Consider the following 20,603-nt stretch of genomic DNA (forward strand, 5'->3'; position numbering starts at 1 on the left):
AATTTTCTTATTTACAATTTTTAATAACACTTATTATTAAAAATTTTATAAAAATTAGCCTTTTTATTAATTTTTACTAAATTAGAAATTTTTAAACTAAACTTGCAACACAGCTTATTTCAATGCAATATTAGAAACCAAAAGTTTATAATTATGTTTTAGAATGTACTATTGTACGAAGGTTTTTGTAACATTTAATATACCATTTGTAACTTAAAATATAAATAAAAACAAATTATACAGTAATCTTCTTTTTTTGTACCAACATATGTTTCTGTGTGTTAACGAATCAACACACTTCAACTGGGTTCTGTAAAAAAATAATTACTGTAATGTAAGAATAGAAGCATAGAATAAAGTAGGTGTATACATGTTTTCATTAAAATTAAAATAAAATAATTTCTACAGATTTTTACAGGTAAATAGTTTATAATAGGTAAAATACTTAATGTTAAAACCGAGTGTTATAAAACTATATAATATTTGTAATTATTAAGTCCAAACTAAGTAAAGTAAACTAAAATACACAACAAAACAACAAATCATAATATAAACAAACCACTTACTTTAATGGAAAGATTAACTTATTCAAATTTATTTTACCGTTGCCAATGATTGAACAAAATACATCCAATAATTACGTCACAACATATATGAAGATTAAGAAAGCTATTTAATTTGTATAGTAAAGTTAATTAACTTAGTCTTTATATGTGAGAAAGACGTAAAGCGCTTTTATATGAAAAGTAGTATGTAATCTGTTATGAATAAAAATGAAACAACAACCATTAGTTGATATCAATAATTTTGAAATTTTATTAGTGAATCAATAAAATTTAAGAACGGTAAAGACAATAAAAGTCACAGGAACTTGATATAACGTGTATTTTATAAATTATATGTTTCTAATGATCAAATCTAAAATTATAACAAAATCAAAGTTAGATACAATTAGGAAGCAGATTTAGTTTAAATGTGAAATTTAAAATGTAAAAATTTAAAATTTAAGAAAACAAAGCACAAAAAAACAAATTTATTATTAAGCTTACGAAGCACTGACTGGTAATTAAGTTACAGCAACATACATAAAATCACAATGACTTAAATTACATATATATTATATATAACAGGGTTGCCACACACTCAGGAAACTCAGGGAATTTTTAAGTTATAAAAAATCTCAGGGAAACTCAGGGAATTTTGATTCTTTTTTTTAACTCAGGGAAACTCAGGGCAGTTTTGGTTTTTTTTTTAATTTCAGGGAAATTTTAAGATTTTTTAGAAAATCTCAGGGAAAATTTTTTCTAGAACAAATTTCAATATTTTGTTCAAAAAAATTAATTTTATTTGTTTTTAGGTACTTATTTAGAATTTTTTTACAGTTGCGGCTAGTTTTTCAATATTCTTAGAATTAACATTGTAATTTTTTAATAAATAATAGAGTTTTTAAGGATTTGAAAAAAATTCAGGGAAGTTTCTGGTCACTCAGGGAAGATTTTTTGACTCAAAGAGTGGCAACCCTGATATAATAATTATTAAAACAATTGAATGTTGTTTTACAAAGTAGTAGCAGTCGGGTGTTTAAATTAAAGATCCCATTCAGATATTTTAAATATTTAATAATTAAACTGTGTTGCATATGAAAGTTAAAATGTAGAACATAAAACAATAAGGTGATCATATGTTAAGCAGGGGCGTAGGGTGGGGAGAGACGCTGGTGCATGCGTGCCACCCAAAAAAAAAAAGCAATATCTTTATCCTTTATTGTTTATTTTTTTTGTTTAGTTTGCCTTTTTTCAACTATGTTTTTCTAGTATTCGAAAATTAAAACGAAATTTCTAGTACCAATTAGTGACAAAATAGGGAATTACCCAGTATACTGATTCGGTGCGTAATTGCAAATGCGCACCGGTGTTGATGAAAAACGCCATAAGGAAAAATTTTATAACTACATTAACTTCATAAGAATTTAGACTCAAACAGTACGCAACTAGTTAGTGCACCACAGTAGTATAACCTCATGACAGATTTTTTAAAAGGACAAATGCTAACATTTTGTTAACAAACCATAAAGCTAAACCTGTTTTATAGTGATAATGATTCATAAACAAATTGTTGTAAAAATAGCAATAAACAACTGCTACTATTTTAAAAATAAATTGATAACAAGAATAAAAAATATTAAGAACATAATTTAAAAAAAATAACAAAAAACTGAAAAAAATAAAAAAATAAATTAAAATAAATAGTAAACAAACAGTTCATACTGTGATTACAGTTTTAATCTCACTATACAAAAAGTATTGTTTAGATTATCTAAACTTAAAATTTTTATTAAAATAACAAACAAATCAAACTTTGTTGTTCTATCAACCATAAAGTTTAAAAAATAATTAATTTTTGTAGCAAGTTATTTTAAAATTTCTTTATTCACATCATGAATAAATTTATAGCAACTTGTAAAACAGAATTTTTACAATCAATTTCTAGTCTAAAAGACACAATTGATTAATTCTAAATTTAAATTTATTTAGTTTTAAATCAAATTTTAAATGGTATTGAAAAAAAAAAATCCTTTTACCACCTGTTTGTAGTATTTAAAAAATGCTATTCCCTAAAGATCTTAAAAAAACTGATTTTAAGATAAGTGAAAAGTTATATTCCTTTTCAATTTTTAAAAGCATTGAAAATCTTGACCTTAAAAACTTATATTTTAAACATTTTGTTTTGTATCGGAAACATTTAGTAAAAATTTTCCATACTCTCAGGATAACTCAGGATTTATGAAGTTTTGGAAAACTTTAGATGACTCAGTAAAAATCAGGATAACTCAGAATGTTTTAAGTATTTTTAAGCTCAGGTTGACTAAGGATAGAATTGTTATTTTTTTACTCAGGGTAGATTTAGTGGTTTCAAAAGCTTTGTTATAAAGCCTAGTTTCTATTAGTTTAAAAACAATAAAAAAAATTCTCTAAAATAATTTAAAATGCTTATGATGACACATGACATTTTTAAACTAACTCAGGATAGTTATTTAGACTCAAAGAGCAAGGCAATCCTGATATCTTCAAAGTTAATTGTTTTTTGTTTTTTTTATGTAAAACATGTTTTATAATACTAAAGAAAAAGTAAACGTTTGTTTTCATTAATTTTTAGATTATTATTTAAAAAAATATGCAAAGTAATATTGTATGGATTGTTGCGAGTCTAAAAATATGTTAGGTAGGAAAATTATTTGAAGTTCAAAAGCTTGAATTGAAAAATAGCAGACCAACACCACATATTGCTATTAATCAAGACTGCAGTTCAAGTGGTATGAAATTTTTATTTTTAATTTTGTTTATATTTCAGATTTTCTTCATTTGTTAAGATTTATCTTTACAGTTTTATATTGTAATATAGGTAAAAATGTAGAAGTTAAGAAAAAACTAGCTCTTTAGATTTTTTCTACAAAAAATTAGAAAATTTAAAACTTTCAATTTTAATACTGAAGATTTAACATTTTTATAACAAAGATAAAGATAGTATATTAAAAACTGCAACAAACTAAAAGTATGAGTTATTTTGAGTTTAAGACAGTTTTTTTTTGTTGATATAAAATTGATACTGAACATTGTTTAGAAATTGCACAGAGAAAAATGTTTTGAGGTATTAATTGTTATACTTAGTTGACTATTTATTTGTAGTTTAAGGCCATAGGGGGGGTTAACCCATATTTTATAGAAGTTGATCTTATTTTAAAGATTTTTTGTAAGCTTTAAGATGCTTTTTATTATTTTAAAATATTCGGATTATTTTTTGAGATATGACCAGTCAAAGTCGGGCCGCATAATAGGTCACCTATGGGAAGGGAAAACTAAAACAGCGAAAAAAAGCTAGTTTGTTTAAAATCTATCGCCTCCTACATTTTTCAAACTTTAACAGTTTAATCTATATACAGTAACAAAAATACATTACTTGTGAATTTAAAAATTTGTGGCAATTTTTTTTTTTGAAAAAAAATCTTTTTTTTAAATATTTTTATAAAATTTTTATTTATTTTAATTATCTAAATTCATAAGTAACGTTTTTTTTCTTGTAATATAAGGAACATTTTCTAAAATTTGAAGAAGATTGCTTGAAAAGTGAAGTAGGAGATAGATTTTTAGTAATTTTTGAAATTTTCGAGAAAATTGACCCCGAAAAATTTGCGCCCCAAAAGTTTTAATTTTGGGGATTTTTTGAGAAAAGAATTTGCGCACTCCCTGACCAAAATACCACGCTACGCCACTGATGTTAAGTATATCCCTGCAGTAAAAAACCTCTAGCTCTATTGGGCGTAGTAGGTAAAAAAACACGGTTTATTTGTGATTTGAATACAAGCTTCCAATTAAATTTGGAACTTAACACATAAAAATGTGAAGAATCATAGTCGGAGGGTAAAGTGAATATATGAAATGTCGGAGAATAGAAAGTGACATGTGTGAAATGAATATATAAATAATAAATGAATAAAACTATAATTTACTTAGGATATATAGTTATGTTAATATATATTAAGTGAATGTGTGTGTTTATGTGAAAGATGAATGAAACATATGGAAGGTGAGAAAGCGCCAAGGTGGTATTTGATGAAGAACCGTCGGTTGTGTACACAGTTGTTCTTCTTCCAATAACACCTAGGCGCTTTCTAACCTTCCATATTTTTCATTCACCTTTCACATAAACACACACATTCAATTAATATATATTAATATAGTTATACATCCTAAGTAAAATATAGTTTTATTCATTTATTATTAATATATTTATTTCACACATGTCACTTTCTTTTCTCCGACATTTTATATATTCACTTTACCCTCCGACTATGGTTCTTCACATTTTTATGTGTTAAGTTCCAAGTTTAATTGGAAGCCTGTAAAAAAATCACAGATAAACCGTGCTTTTTTACCTACTACGCCCAATAGAGCTAGAGGTTTTTTACTGCAGGTTTATACTTAACATATGATCACCTTATTGTTTTATGTTTTAAATTTTAATTTCATATATAACACAGTTTAATTATTAAATATTTAAGACATCTGTATGGGATCTTTAATTTAAACACCGACTGCTACTTTATAAAACAACATTCAATTATTTCAATAATTATTATATACAATATTTATGTAAGTTAAGTATTTGTCATTTTATGTATGTCGCTGTAACTTAATTACCGGTCAGTGCTTTGTAAGCATAATACTAAGTTTGTTTTTTTGTGCTTTGTTTTCTTAAGTTTTAATTTTTTACATTTTAGATTTAACATTTAAACTAAATCTGCTTCCAAACTGTATCTAACTTTCTTAATCTTCATATATATTGTGACGTAATTATTAGATGTAATTTGTTCAATCATTGGCAACTGTAAAATAAATTTGAATCAGTTAATCTTTCCATTAAAGTAAGTGGTTTGTTTATATTATGATTTGTTGTTTTGTTGTGTATTTTAGTTTACTTTACTTAGTTTGGACTTAATAATTACAAATATTATATAGTTTTATAACACTCGGTTTTAACATTAAGTATTTTACCTATTAAAAACTATTTACCTGTAAAAATCTGTAGAAATTATTTAATTTTAATGAACACATGTATACACCTACTTTATTCTATGCTTCTATTCTTACATTACAGTAATTATTTTTTTACAGAACCCATTTGAAGTGTGTTGATTCGTTTACACACAGAAACATATGTTGTTACAATAAAGGATGATGTATAATTTGTTTTTATTTATTTTCCAGTGAACTTGTTTCACTAGAATCTTTTGTTAGCAAACGATTTAATCTATATTTTGAACAACTTAGAATATATAAATTTAAATTATTCTCTTCCTTTTCATGTTCAAAAACGTTTTTGGAATTATACTTTATTTAGTGATAAAATTAATTTAAAAAAATATTTCTTAAGTAGACAGTTTAAAAAAGTAAGCTCAAGGCTAATAAAAAGTTTGTAAAAAAAGAGTTATTTTAATTAATACAACCTACCTTGCAAATTACAGGGTTGCCAAAAGCCTTGAGTTCTGAAAAAACCTGGAATTAGAGGAATTTTGAAAAAAACCTGAAAATACGAATAAAAATCATCAAAAAACATGGAAAGTTATGGAATTTTAATGAATTTTAACATGTAAATTAACGAAATTTCGTTTAGATACAACAAATCAATCATAACAATATTTTTATTGTTATTTAATTTTTGTTCATCAAACACATTTGGAGTATCTTTTCAATGTTGTTTTACTATTTAAATCAGTTTTTTTTTTAACTTGAGCTTAATTTTACGCTAGAAATGGACCAATAAACTTGTTTATAAAATTCTTGGATAAGTTTAGAAAACCTGGAATAAATTTACAAAAAACCTTTGGCAACCCTCAAATAGTAAACTAAAATTTTAGAAGTTTTTTAATGTAAATTTGTACAAGAACTCTGAAGCCTATGTTAATAAAATAATCAGAAATTGAAAAACATAATATTATAAACTTCCCCTTCAGACAATTATAAAGTTTTTAATTTTATAATAAGAGGTAATTTATTATCAGTTTATTAAACTTTTCTATGTATCTCTGTGATCATTTAATTATACAGTTCTTCAAAGCTTAAAAACCATTACTTCTAAAGGGGAACGAATTAAATTTGCACGAAGAAAAAATTTCACAAGGTTACTAAATTGCATGAGGGGTCAATTTTGCACGAGTTACAATTTTGCATGGAGGGTCATTTTTGCACGAGAGTAAAAAAGACTGAAAAAAATCAAATATAAATTAAAAAGAAAACAAAAAGAAAATAAAACCTACCGAGGGTAAGGGTTAGAGTAACAAAGATAGTAAAAATTTAAAAAAAAAATACAAAAAATTAATTACTAACAAGCAAAAAGCTACCGACCGAGGGTAAAGGTTAGGGGTAGCAGTGATAATAAAAAAAAAAAAAAAAGCTCAAAAAAAAAATATAATAAAAAAGTTTATATTAAAAAAAATTAACCCGGGCAAAAGTGACCCTTTGTGTAAAAGTTTTTTTGTGCAATTTTGTCCCCTCGTGCAAAAGTATCTTTATGCAGTTTTGTATGCTCGTGCAAATTTGACAGCTACCCTTCCAAAGAGTAGAATATGCATGCAGAAGTTATGTGTAAATTTGTGTTTTTACAAAAACTATAAAAAAGAAAATCAAACGAATATTAAAATAATAAACTAAGTAACAAATAGTTCATACATAATGAATTATTTATTTATATAAAGTTATTATTTTTTTAATTAAGTCAAGTTAAAAGAAAATCTTAATTATATTTACAAGCTTTGATTAATTGAAATTAATAAATCAAAAAGCTTTATAAATAGAAAAATTATTTAATTATTAAATAGTTTTTGTTAGGTTCAAAAATATTATGTTATCAGACAAAATATTATAAGTTTTAACAAAGAGCATAAGAAAGAACAATGTTTTATTTAAGAGGATTGTAAAGTACTGGTTAAAACTTTAAAACATGAACTAAATGGTAGGTATATTTTGTAACACTTTAAGCCATAATTATATTTCTGTAACTTATTCCAAAAATAAATAAAAACATTACGAAATTTATTTTAATTGATTACGAAAAGGCCCTTTAATTTAAAAAACATGGGTTTTAAAAATTCAGGCAAAATACCAGCAATTTCCTTGAATTTAATCTTTTTCTGAAATAACCGGAAATTAAAAAAAAAATCATAGAAAATATTTGAAATTTGAACAGTTCTTTTTTAATCATCGAAAGCTTTAGAAGATGTTTATATGTTTAACAATGTGAATTAAATTGGTTTCTATTTTTACTTCAGTAGTTCAATGCACAACACATCTATCTTCATATAGGGACAAAAAATTTAATGAAAATAGTTAAAGTTTACTAGATTTTAAATTATTTAGTTTTAATTAGGCATTTTTACAGTAAATAAGTAAAAAATCATTTAATTTGATATTGTTATGTAATGTTGTAATTTAAGGAAATGGTACAAATGTTTTATTTCAAACAAATGTTATAAAACGATATTTTATTTTGAAATAAAAATAAGTGAAGAGATAAAGACTTAACTTAGATTTTCAAACTATATAGAAAAGAACTAGTAGTAAATTTAAATTAGTTAGAATAAAATTACTTATAGACGAGTTCCTTGAAAGACAAATCTGCTAAGAAATTAAAAAAAACCATCCAGGGTTGAATACTTGTTAGAAATTTATAAATTTATCTAGAAATTAAAATATTGAAAAAAGTATAAAACTAAGGTTTAGAAAACCTGCAAATGAAAGTTGATTAACTTATTAGTAAGTAAATTCACTGTTATTAAAACACATCAAACCAAAATTTAAACTAAGTTTGTATTTAAGAAAAAGAGTTTTAACATTATGATGTTATTACAATTTGTTTGCAATAGTTAAAAGAATATTTTAACTTAAATAAAAGCTCAAATTATATACTATTGCAGGTTTTCAATACACATTAGTGTTTATTAAATGTCTTTTGGTTTTAATTTTGAACTTCAAAGCTAAAAAAAGATTTTAACTAGTATTGTTTAAAATTATGTGACCCGAAAGACTTTTTTTAACAAGTTCTTCCTGCAAAAAGAATTAAATAGACCTGGCGCACCGATTAAGAAAGTTGCCCACCCCCATATTATTTTATTACTATATACTTTTTATTTGGTTTAATTTATAATTATAATCACTTATTTACACATAACCTCTTGTTGTATATTATTCTCACTAAAATAATACTTTTCAAGAGTTTGTAGAACTGTTATAGAATTCGTGATAAACACAGGAATACGTAGTAAAAAAAAATGTTTTAACTCTCAAAGTTTTGTCTATTATCTTCTAATGTTTTTTTGTTTAGACACTCTAAAATAAAACTTATAGTATTTAAAACTTAATGGATATTCTAAACAAACTTAATATTTTAATAAAAAGTACTATATACATTATACATAAACTATTTTTATTTTCTGTTATGTAAATTGTGATCCAATGATAGTTAAGATAAGATAAAGTATTAATATTCAAAATATCACGCATCCAGCAAAAAAGTTTATGATAACCAAAACTTCAAAAAAACTTCTTTAATATAATGTTTTTTAAATATTCAGAATGGATTTCGAACAAAAGTTTTATAAAACATCTGCTCGAAAATGGTGGAAAATCTCAAATGTTACAAGTACAGTTGATAATAATCCACTACAAGTCATGACTCCTAGAAGTTATAGGTTTGTAAGTAAATAGAATAAACTAAACAATTAAATTATTGATTTAATTAGTACAATGAGTCGAGTTTAAATACACCATCGGTATATCTTAACGGTGGTAAAACAAAGTAGTCAAAGATCTTTTTATTAGTTTTAAACATTCATGTTTTATCTTAAAATTATGTTTGTTCATTGGCAATACTTGACGAAGAACAGTTAATAGAATGACACAGATAAAAATTCACACTACCTTGCCACACTCTCTTTTAATTTGTCCATATTTTTGACTTTTTAATAGATTTACAATCACTTTTCAGTAGTACTTTGTTGGATTTATTTCGGAGTTTTACCGTTGACTTATTAGAATGTCTGCTATGTGTAAAATTGTCCACAAATTTTTAGGGTAACATGTCAAAATTGCACGAAGACAATTTTGCATCAAGGGTCAATTTTGCACGAGCTACAATTTTGCACAAGAGTAAAAAAAAACAGAAAACAAATATATATATAAAAACTAAAAGATGAATTAATAAAAAATCTAAAAGAAAAAAAGTTACTGACCGAGGGTAAGGGTTAGGTTAGGGGTAGCAGTGATAGTAACTATAAAAATAAAAAATAACTAATAAAATATATTATAAAAGAGAAAAATGAATAAATTAAAATTACTTAATTAAAAAGAAAAAAAAAACTACCGACTGAGGGTTAGGGGTAACAGTGAAAGTAAAAAAAAAGTAAAAAAAAATATAATAAATTAAAAAAAAAAAAAAAAATAAAAATAAACCCGTGCAAAAGTGCCTTCATGCAAAAGTATCTTCGTGCAATGTAGTCCCCTCGTGCAAATTTGATCCCTACCCAATTTTTAGTGTGTATTTTAAATTTTTTAAGAAATGCTATAAATAGATTTATGCAAACTATTTACTTTATTCGCGACCGGTTTCGGTGGCAAAAAATTGCGATCTCTTCAAGCAAAAAATAAAATATTAAACTGCATATAACAATGTTAGTTATTTATACTGTTATTTAAAAACTTATTCATGCGTGAAAAATATAAACAAAAACTAAAATGTTGCATATTCGAAAATTCAAGCATGTCAGAGTATAATTAGGTAAAAGTGGTACTAGTTTTTAAAAACGAATTGAATTGATATTGATATAATGAGTTAAAGATTAAAACTAAAAAACTGAATTCAGAGCTTTTTATAAAAATATTTATACCTTGAAATTTATCTAAATGAAATTAAGAATTGTCTAAAATTATGATTTTAAGCCAAGAGTCAACAAAACATTAATAAAACCCAAAGTCGCTGAAGATTTCAAAATCTAATTTGTGTTAAGTTAACATAACAGTCAAAATTTAAACGGATTCAAAAACTTTAACAAAAATTATAAAAATTTATCTAAGTTGAATTAAGAACTATCTAAAAATTTATTTTAATTTAAACCAAATATCAACAAAAACTCAATGAAAAAGTCAAGAAAAATAACCTATTTTGTACTATAATTATAATCTGGTTTAAATTTTGTCTGCTTTCCAGTTTATTGTCGCAATTTTTTGCCACCGAAACCAGTCGCGAAAAAAATATATAATTTGCATAAATCTATTTAAATAAGCTCTTTACATCCCAGTAAATTGAGCATTCTTTTTTATTTAAGGCAAATAACTATATAAGAAATAATATATAAAAATATATACGAAATTTTACGAATTATAGAAAATTATCTTGGCTAATTTAAAAACAAATTTATGCCTTAAGTTTCTAAAAGACACTCTGTTTATTTGATACATGTTTTTAAAAGGTATTTAGAGTTTATGTTTTGAAACACATAATTTTAGCCATTTATTGTTTTATGATGTGAATGTTTTCTTTGTTGATACTGTTATAGTGTTTTTACTTACTTCTTGCATATACATGTTTAATATTTTAATTTTCTCGTTGAATAAGTAATTGTAATAAAAATAGTAGTTAGACAACACAAAATAATTGAAACAAAATAATACAATTTTATTATAATAACAATTTTACAGCTTTTCTACTAAACTTAGTAGGCACTTTTTTTTTTTTATAAAAAACAGGCTTATTAAAGCTAGTTTAATTTTTTAGAAAAATTAGGCCAGTTTGGCCAAAATTTATTCAGTTTGATTTTTTTGGTATTTTATTAATGTATATTTTAATTAAATTCATACTATCAAACCTCATTCAAAATTTATGTATCCACTTTGCAGCTAACTTAGTTCAAATTGTTTATTTTGAAACCTATTGAATTTGATTTTCTTGTTTAACTTGAGCTATTTTTAATTAGTTTTATGACATTGAAAACATATTTAATGATAAAAATTTATAAGTATTTTTACGAAATATAAAATAGTTTTTCTAAATAAAAAAAACAGAAAATTGAGTGCACCATCGAATTGGAGTATAACTTGTCAGAGTACGGAATTGATGTACAATGTTGAGACAAAGGACAATAAAGCTGACTTTGTGCGCACTGAAATCAGTTTTAACAATTTGCAAGTTTGTTTCTTGTTATTGATCATGATTAGTTAAAAATAGTTGAATTTATTCATTGTAATAGCTAGTATACTTATATATGAATATTGATGAAATTATTTTTATATTTCATATTGCAAAATAAAGATAAACAATTTCACTTATAAGTTTTAACAATGCAAAATAATTAATGAGTTGAACTAATACTCAAATCACTTATTGGACTGAATGAAAAGTTTTTATGATAAATTTAATTTTATTTTAGCAGGGTTGCAAAAACGTCTGAAATTTTCGAAAAACCTGGAATTTAAAAAAAACAAAAAAAAATTTTACATGTAAAATGGTGAAATTTTGATTCGGTACAAAAATTCTATCATATTCAATTTTTGTTTTTAGTATGATTTATAATTTTATTTATTATAAAATAGCATAACAGTATATTTTATATTTTTTATACCAGTTGAGTCAGTTTTTTACTTTAAACTTAATTTTATAATAACTATGTACAAAAAAGTTTGCTTTTTAAAAAACTTGGAAAAAGCTGAAAAACTCGGTATATATTTTTTAAAAACCTTTGGCAACTCATTTTTAGACGTTTTTTAAGTTCTTAAAACGTAACATAGATACAATTACTTTTTTGTTTTATCTATAGATAAAAATATTTTATTTTATTTTAATGATATACTGTTTTAGCAAAGTTTTAAGTTTCTATATCTTTCATAATTTGTATTATAAAAAGTAGTGTTGCACATAAGTATAGTCGTTTTTTCGCTATACAATCTTAAAACTTGCATTATTCTGTATTGACATAAAGTCTTGAGTTTGAAAATTTAGGCTAAGAAAAACTAAAAACCAAGAATTTTAAACAAATTTTACATGTAAAATAATAAAATTCAAACTTTATACGAAAAATCTACCATATACAGAACTTTTTTTGTCTCATTAAAAATTTGATTTATTATAAAACACATTTAAAGTAAGTAGCATAACAGTTTTTTATTTTCAATGTTTTAATGCTATTTAAGACAGATCTTACCTTGAATTTAATTTTATATTGAAAATTGACAAAAAACTTTTACTTTCAAAAACATGAAAGAAATTCAGAATACCTGGAAAATATTTTCAAAAAACCTATGAAAACCGTAATAAACAATTTTAATATTGAAAACTTATACTAAGATAAAGTTATTAATTTGATTTGCTGGAAAATTTTAGGATGTCTTTACTAAGACTGTATCTTGAGATATGTTTACTTAGTTAGATAAAAGGTACGCATGTTACAACCTGACAAAAATAATCAAACAAAAATTCATACTAAGATAAAACGAAAGTTTCTGGCCGAGAAAATTGATATACTTAATAAAATCTGTAATGTATTGGGGCATAATTTTCTGTGTTATAATATCTTCAACATTTATGACAATGAAAAGTACAAAAAAAAACCGTTTTAGTTTATATGTTACTGATGAATATTACGTCATACATATGTTATACTAACAATTTCCACCCGCACACAATTCCTACTCGATCAATTCCCACCCGAATTAATTCCCAACCGACTAATTACCACCCAAGTTATACGTCACTTTTGCAAGGATCTTTTTTTTGCACGTCTTCATTTTCGTACGGTTTCATTTTTGCACAAAGCATCACTTTTGGACAAGTTGTCACTTTTGCACATTTCAAACCTCAAAAAAGTGATAAAACCTGGAAAAGTGTCACCTATGCAAAAATGACTCTCCGTGCAAAAGTTATGCTGTGTAAAAGTGACATGCAGAATTGATTGGGTGGGAATTGATTGAGTGTATCTATTTAGTGTTTTGATCATGTATATATTTTTTATTTTGTTCACAAACTGAGGTAAAGTCATGCTGGCCTGATGTAGCTCAGACTAGTTTTTGGTCATTCAGGATGTTTTTTTGCCTCAACCCTGAACATTAATTTTTTATAATTTAGTTAGTTTGTTTTATATTATTTTAAATTAAGTTATTTTTAAAAGTTTAACAACTACTAAGGAAGACTTAAAAAAATAGTTAGCTTTAAAAGAGAACAAAAACAGTTTTTTAATATTTTTAAATGAACAGCACCAACTTAAGGAAGTCTCAAAAATGTTCAGAGCGATCCTTACAAACTTTTTAAAGAGACAAAATAGAGAGTTAAAATGTAATAATACATTCGTTATAAAACCTTAGTTTAAAAAAAAAAACTATTCTTTAGTAGAAAGAGCTTTACTTATTTTTATTGATACTTAGCAAATATTAAATTTTCTCACTAAATATTAAAAATCACATTGCGTTTTGAACAAAAGTAAAGTAGTAATATTTCATATAAGTTGATAATTGTTTTCATGTTATAAAGCTGTTTTTGTCGATTAAGTAATTACGATTAGTTCATAATTTTTGTAAATTCAGCAAATTTTAAAGATATTCAAATAACATTTACAACGTTTTAAAATGAGGTTTATAACAAAAACTAACTTAATTTTTGAATTATATTATATAATTAAGGATCCTACAGTTTTTTATTTGTATTTAATGTTTATAGAACTGTTATATATATATATATATGTGTTTATTATCACCAACTAAACATTTGCCTTGGGCAGCTGACGGATTTGTTTATTATATATATAATATACAATTTGTATATATTTGTATATATTACTTTTAATTAATCGAATGATAAATAGTACGTTAGCACTTAAATACATTTTGAGATTCTTTTATTAAGATTAAATAACTTACTGAATTAAAATAATTGAAAGTTACAAAACTTTACTCATAATAACTAAGGTACTAAAATTATAACTAGTTCAACTCATATGCAAGAACAAAATTGGAATATTTTTTATTATTGAATTTATTGATACTTTAGTATGTAATAGTTTTTTAACAACGTACAATATTTCAGCTTAACTTTTTTTTTTAATTTGGTTTTGTGTTAAAACTAACTTTACCACTTTGTTGGATATTTGCATTTTATCGTGATTCGCAGACTGAAATTATCATTTAAATTTGTTAGTGGTTTGCTTTTGAGTATCTGTCGATAAAAATAAAATAATTTTAATTTTATTAAATAAATGAATCTAAAGTCCTCAAAGGTATTTATAATTTAATTGATAAATCTGTAGTGATATTACACCATCCTAGTTGTTTAAAACACAGCTTTTACTTAAAAAAATATATATTTTGATAAAAAGTGTAAAGTACTTTCTTTGTATTTGTTTTAGAAAGAATTGTCACAGTTTTTAAAACATCCCCAACATAAAAAATTTTAGTGTTTGTTATGAAACTTGTTTTTATACATATATAATTCTGCTTTAAGTGAATATCGTTCCTAATTTAATTTAAGAATGATATTTAAATAATAGATAATAAAAGTTAAAATATTTTTAATCCGATCTAGTTTATATAAAACGCAGGACTGTTAATAACTTAGGTTAGAAAAATACAGGCCATATAAGTTTAGTTTTTATATGTTTTGAGAATTAAAGAAAACTTAAAAGGTAATAATATATATACTATTAGTTATACATCTAATACTTAAGTATGTATTTGAAATTCTTGGCTACTATTACTTATATAAATTGTAAAATTTATACTTCGTTTACTTTTCACTTAGGCTAGTATGTAGTTACTCATAAAAATTTTTGTTTACTCATTTTGTTTCTTTTAGCTTCAAAGAGTGGTAATCATAAATAAAATAGTATTAGTAAATCACCATTATAAGTTTTGAATAAAATTTTATTTGACTAACGGAACTTGGAAGTTGTTTAAGTTCTAAAAGTGTTATCATAGTTTGAGTTTTTCTATTGGAATATTTGATATACTGCTTATTTTTTTTTTTTAATTTTTCGTTGTTTAAAAGTAATTAAACTTATGAAAAAGATTGATTGTGTATCAAACATTATTTTCATGAATGACGTTGAAATCATTTGCTTGAAAAAAATAACCCATATATATATTTTCAAATATTAGACATGAATGCATAACACACTAGTAAATCAATACAATAAAAATGCGTATTAAGTATATTTGTAAGTAGTAAAAATAAATTGTAATAAAATCTGTGTAATAACTTTTTATTGTAGTAATCTGATATTCTATTACTATTATCTGACTAATATTTCAATAAATATTATTTGTAATATATTGTTGAATTTCATTCTATGCAGGAAATGAAAAAAAAAAAGCAATTAAAATATTTTTATTTTAAGAAATGTCAATTTATGAAATACATAATACTAATAGTAGCTATTAGTTTGTGTTGTTTCATACTATTAGTTTGTGTTATATTAAATAATAGATATTTTTTAGCTTATAATCTTTTATTGAGTTATAATTGAGTGCTTTTTATGATAGCTCTCCAAAGATAAATAAACATGCTTATAAGTTGTACTTAGTAGATAAAGTGTTAAATAGATGATGTCACTTTGAATCAATGTGTAAAATTTTCCAACTTGTAATACAAAATTACAGTTGCAGCCCTTTGACACATCAAATGGAAAGATGATTTACAATCATGTAGATTGCAACAATTGGTTTACAGTTCCTATCTTGTTGGGATTGACAGTGTTCTTTTTACTCCTTATTTTACTTTTATATGGTTTCTATATGGTAGCCGGGATCACAACCCCTGATCGCTTTGACGATCCAAGAATTTCTAAATTATTACAAATTCCTCAGGAATAGTTAAACGGAGCATGTTTGAATCAGTTTTATATTTGCATACTATTACTTGATTGAACGTAGTAATGTTTCATTTTTTGATATGCAACATTTATTATTTTATTTGCATAAATTCATTATAATCTCTTTTTCTTGTTAAAATCTAGAATAGCTTATAGCTATAATCTATTTGATACAAATTTCAAGTCACAAAATTAATTGTTTACTATGTACCCTAGATGTGTTCATTTCAAAATTATAACAATTTTATACTTTTTGATTATTAACTTAGATGTTAAGTTCTTGGCTACAATGACAAAGCCGGATGTTTTCCGTCCATCACATTTACCATTAAACTTAACTGTACGACTAACAACAACATTCCATGCGACCTAGTTTCTGCGATTACAAAAGCCCAATGAAGATGTGTTGCATGAATTGTTGTTGGTGGTCGTGCGGTTCTGTTTAGTGTTAACTATAATAAAGAATGAATATGGACTTATTTCTATATTTTAAAATATACTTAGTATTATGAATATAATTTGTCAACTATACATATATTTAGGTTTTTGTGATTTTAAATTCGTTTGACATGTAATTATTTATAATTAACTTTATACTGTATTAAAATTTAACAAAATTTATTTTGTGCAATAAACGTTTTTTAGATATTTTGATTCTGTATTAATTTAATTCTATTCAACTACTTGTCACTAAGCTTATAATTTTTACCTAAACAAGGTTCACCAAAGCTTATAAGTGACAATAAATAAAATTGAAGCGAAAATATACATAACAAAAGCAAATTAACCAATAAGTAATCTAACAGTGAGAAATTCAGTAATTATTAATTAAATCATTATTAGAATAAATTATTTATAAATTTGGTGATGAAAAAAAAAAAAAAATTACTGTAAGATATACTGAATAAATATTACTTAGTAATAACATATGAAAAATACTTCATGGAAACTTGGAATATTGATAAAATAACAGTACATATATAAGCTGAGTAAAATGTAAATAATCGATAATTAAAATAAGAAGACCTAAAGTGAGGACACATTACAGTTAGTTCCTGTCTTGTATCAAATAATTTTGTTCTATCTGCTTCGGCAATAGCAATTCTTTCAAGGTTACAAATAGAAAAATTATTTGCTTTTTATGGTACCGAGCTTTAAATTAATATTGCACTTGCCATTTAATTTCAGAGAACTCGAAGCTATTTAATATGGCGAATCTGGATAGAGATATTGTTTGTGATTTCTTGATAATACTATGTTGTTGCCATCTAGTTTTGATTAAATCTCAGTTAAGCCAGTACTCCTTATTCTCGAGTTTAATTTTGTAAATAACTTTTAAAAGATATTCACCATTAAATGTGCAGTCAGGTTAAGTTCTACAGTTACAAACTCTGACCGTTATACTTTTTTTTATCTTCTAGGAACTTTTTATTGTGAAAATTATATTAAATATTAAGCTTCACCACACGATAAACAGCATCCGAGACAAATTACGACCGGTTTCGTCCTTATTTGAACTCGTCAGACAGTCGCAAGAAACTGCTGTTTAAATCTAACCAAGTACATATTAACTGAAGCAATCGTTTATGGATACCCACACACCGGTCGTAGGTTGTTTCGGATAAGTTTGTTGTGGGGTGTAGTTTGTTGTTGTTGGCGCGAAACATCTAAACTTGGTTGATAGTGGCCAAAATAAACACTGGTCAAAATTAATAATGTTTTTCATGTTTGGAAAACAGCTGTATGAAATTTTAATCGTGTTCTGTATTAATAAACACATCATAAAATATTTTTTTAGAGTTGAAAAAAAAGTTACGTTTAAGTACTTAAAATAAATTTTTGTTACAAGTTCAGACAGTTACTAAGTTTGAACATCATCAGATTATCAAACTGCAATTCTGAAAAAAAAAGCTTTTAAAGATGACCTATTTGATATGGTAAAAATATCTGTGCATCAAATTTCAATCAAGCTAACAAAATATATTAAAAAATTGTTAAATAAAAATATGGTAATTGTTAGATCAAATAAAACTACAATCTTATTTATACAATGCTACAACTATATAGAAATTAATATTAAATAACTTAACCACTAAATATTCAATATAAACTAATGAAAGAACTATAAAAGTTAGTTAAGAAGCTTCCCTGATACTTTCAAGTTATAAAATAAGCAATAGAACAGTTTATAAATTCCATAAGGCTGAAGTTGTTACAACGATCAAGTACCATAAATCAACGTCGCCTATAGTGTAAGTTGTTGAACTATTAACCGTGCTAAATCATTCTTAAGTAAATTGGCTAATGTAAAGCTACAAAAATTAGATCTAAATGTAATCTTACTGAATGAACAAATTCTGAAGAAGTCCTAGAATTGTTAATAATAGTGAAGATAAATCAAATAAAAATTTTATCAACTTTGAAGTCCTGTCCGTGAAAAAAATTTACATCACCAAAGTAATAAATTTTCCAGAACATTAACCATTTTCACTAACAAAGAAGTAAATACACTCATGAACACGTGCCAAAGAATATAACATACAATAATGATAAAATCTGGACAAATACATTCAACAATGACAATTTTGACATAGCAATGGGCTATTTCCATGGCGCGGAGGTAAGCGATTTAAAAGGAGTATATATCCTTAATGATATATCTTCAATCATAGGTCTATACAGAGGCGATGATCTTGGTATAGTAAAGCAATCATCCAAATCCAGTCTTAAATAACAAAAAAAATATCCTAAACCATAAGATTTCAGCAGTAGATTTTAATATAATCATTGACATACTTAACGCAACACCAACAGAGGTTTCCTGTATATCTCATTTTGTAATCTACCAGATCCAAATCTTATTTTTTCAATTTAAGATCCGGCCGGATCCTAAATGTTTTAAGTAGTTTCAATAGAGAAAAAACTTATAAAGTTTAATTATTATAATACCATTAATTAGTAAAAATTGTTTAACACAAATATTTTAATAAAATTAACACATTGTCTAAATATTTCATTTGAACATTAGAACGCTGCAAAAAAATCTACCTATACGAAATCTCAGTTTAAGTATTAAATTTCAAGCTACTTATACGACTAAACTTGAATTTTTTGCCTTGTATGACGTAAAAGAAATTAAATGTTACAATGCTTTAAAAATAACGAACTTTTTTATGATTAGTTTTACACTCTACTTTTATTAATAAAAGTTCGAACTATAAGTTGAACAATAACTTCTTTAGCAACTGTTTACATATATAAAAGTAAGTAATTTAGTAAATGAAATTTACTCATATCAACGCCATAAAGAAACCTATTCTTGTTTTTCAAGTTGTGATTAAAAAATAAAAATTTTCGCTGGTTTTTGGAAGCAATCGATTTCGCTTTTGTTTTTACAAGTAACCAGCTTCTTAAAATAACCTTTTTAGAATAAACAGAAGATGGTGGTGCCAAAAGATACTTTTTTGCCAACCTGGCAAGATATGTGTATTTTTATTGTTTGAGCTCCACCTAGACAAGACTTCAGCAGAAAATTAACTAAAACGTTATTATGAAGTTTTTTTCGTGTGCTATTATTAGTAGTAAAAAACCTTCTTTTGAAAACCTCTTCTATATTTTTCGCCAAGATTTTAGAACTACTTTGACCTGGTGGACTATTAGCTTTATGATTAAAAATCTTTTTTTGTACTGCTGCATGCGGGATTACACTTGACAACAATGCATTTTTTACTACACTGCTGTGTTACTATGTAAAAAGGTTCGAGCAGTTCATTAAGGAGGCTAACAAGTTTCCATTAATCAGCTGTAAAAATGTATTAGGGTTTAAATTTGTTGTTAGCCACGTAGTTCTGGACACTTGTTAAGGCTTTTTGCATTGATACTGATGAACCTAAAGTGACCTGGATTTTTTTTAGTTTCTCGCATGCTATAGAAGAATGATTAAAGTGGCCAACACTTTGACGGGCCTTGGCTATTAACACACTTATGTTATTTTCTGAAAACAGCGAGTCAAAAAACAATAATTTAAGTATATAAAAATTAAAGAAGCTGATCGCGGAAAACAAAGTCTTTCCAAACTAACGGCCAAATCTCAGCTAGGATCCGGATCTTTTTTTAAATAGGATGCGGCCGGATCCGGAAGATCACTAATCTCATTAGACCTACCCTTAAACAGCTACTGCCCAAACCAATTATATGAATA

At 25.0% G+C, this 20,603-nt stretch overlaps 1 protein-coding gene across 1 annotated transcript in view; it reads left to right on the forward strand.

Moving 5' to 3' along the window:
* Positions 1-17,050, forward strand: part of LOC145834095 (V-type proton ATPase subunit S1-like) — a 28,427-nt gene extending 11,377 nt beyond the window's left edge. Inside the window, exons 7-9 of the mRNA XM_082941440.1 lie at positions 9,128-9,244; positions 11,613-11,736; positions 16,191-17,050. Coding sequence (XP_082797566.1) covers positions 9,128-9,244; positions 11,613-11,736; positions 16,191-16,403 — 454 coding nt within the window. The 3' untranslated portion in view covers positions 16,404-17,050. The remainder of the gene's footprint in view (positions 1-9,127; positions 9,245-11,612; positions 11,737-16,190) is intronic.
* The last annotated feature ends 3,553 nt before the right edge of the window (positions 17,051-20,603 follow it).

Source organism: Thalia democratica, chromosome 4, assembly GCF_965202585.1.
Source record: "Thalia democratica chromosome 4, ktThaDemo2.hap1.1, whole genome shotgun sequence".
Lineage (NCBI taxonomy): Eukaryota > Metazoa > Chordata > Thaliacea > Salpida > Salpidae > Thalia > Thalia democratica.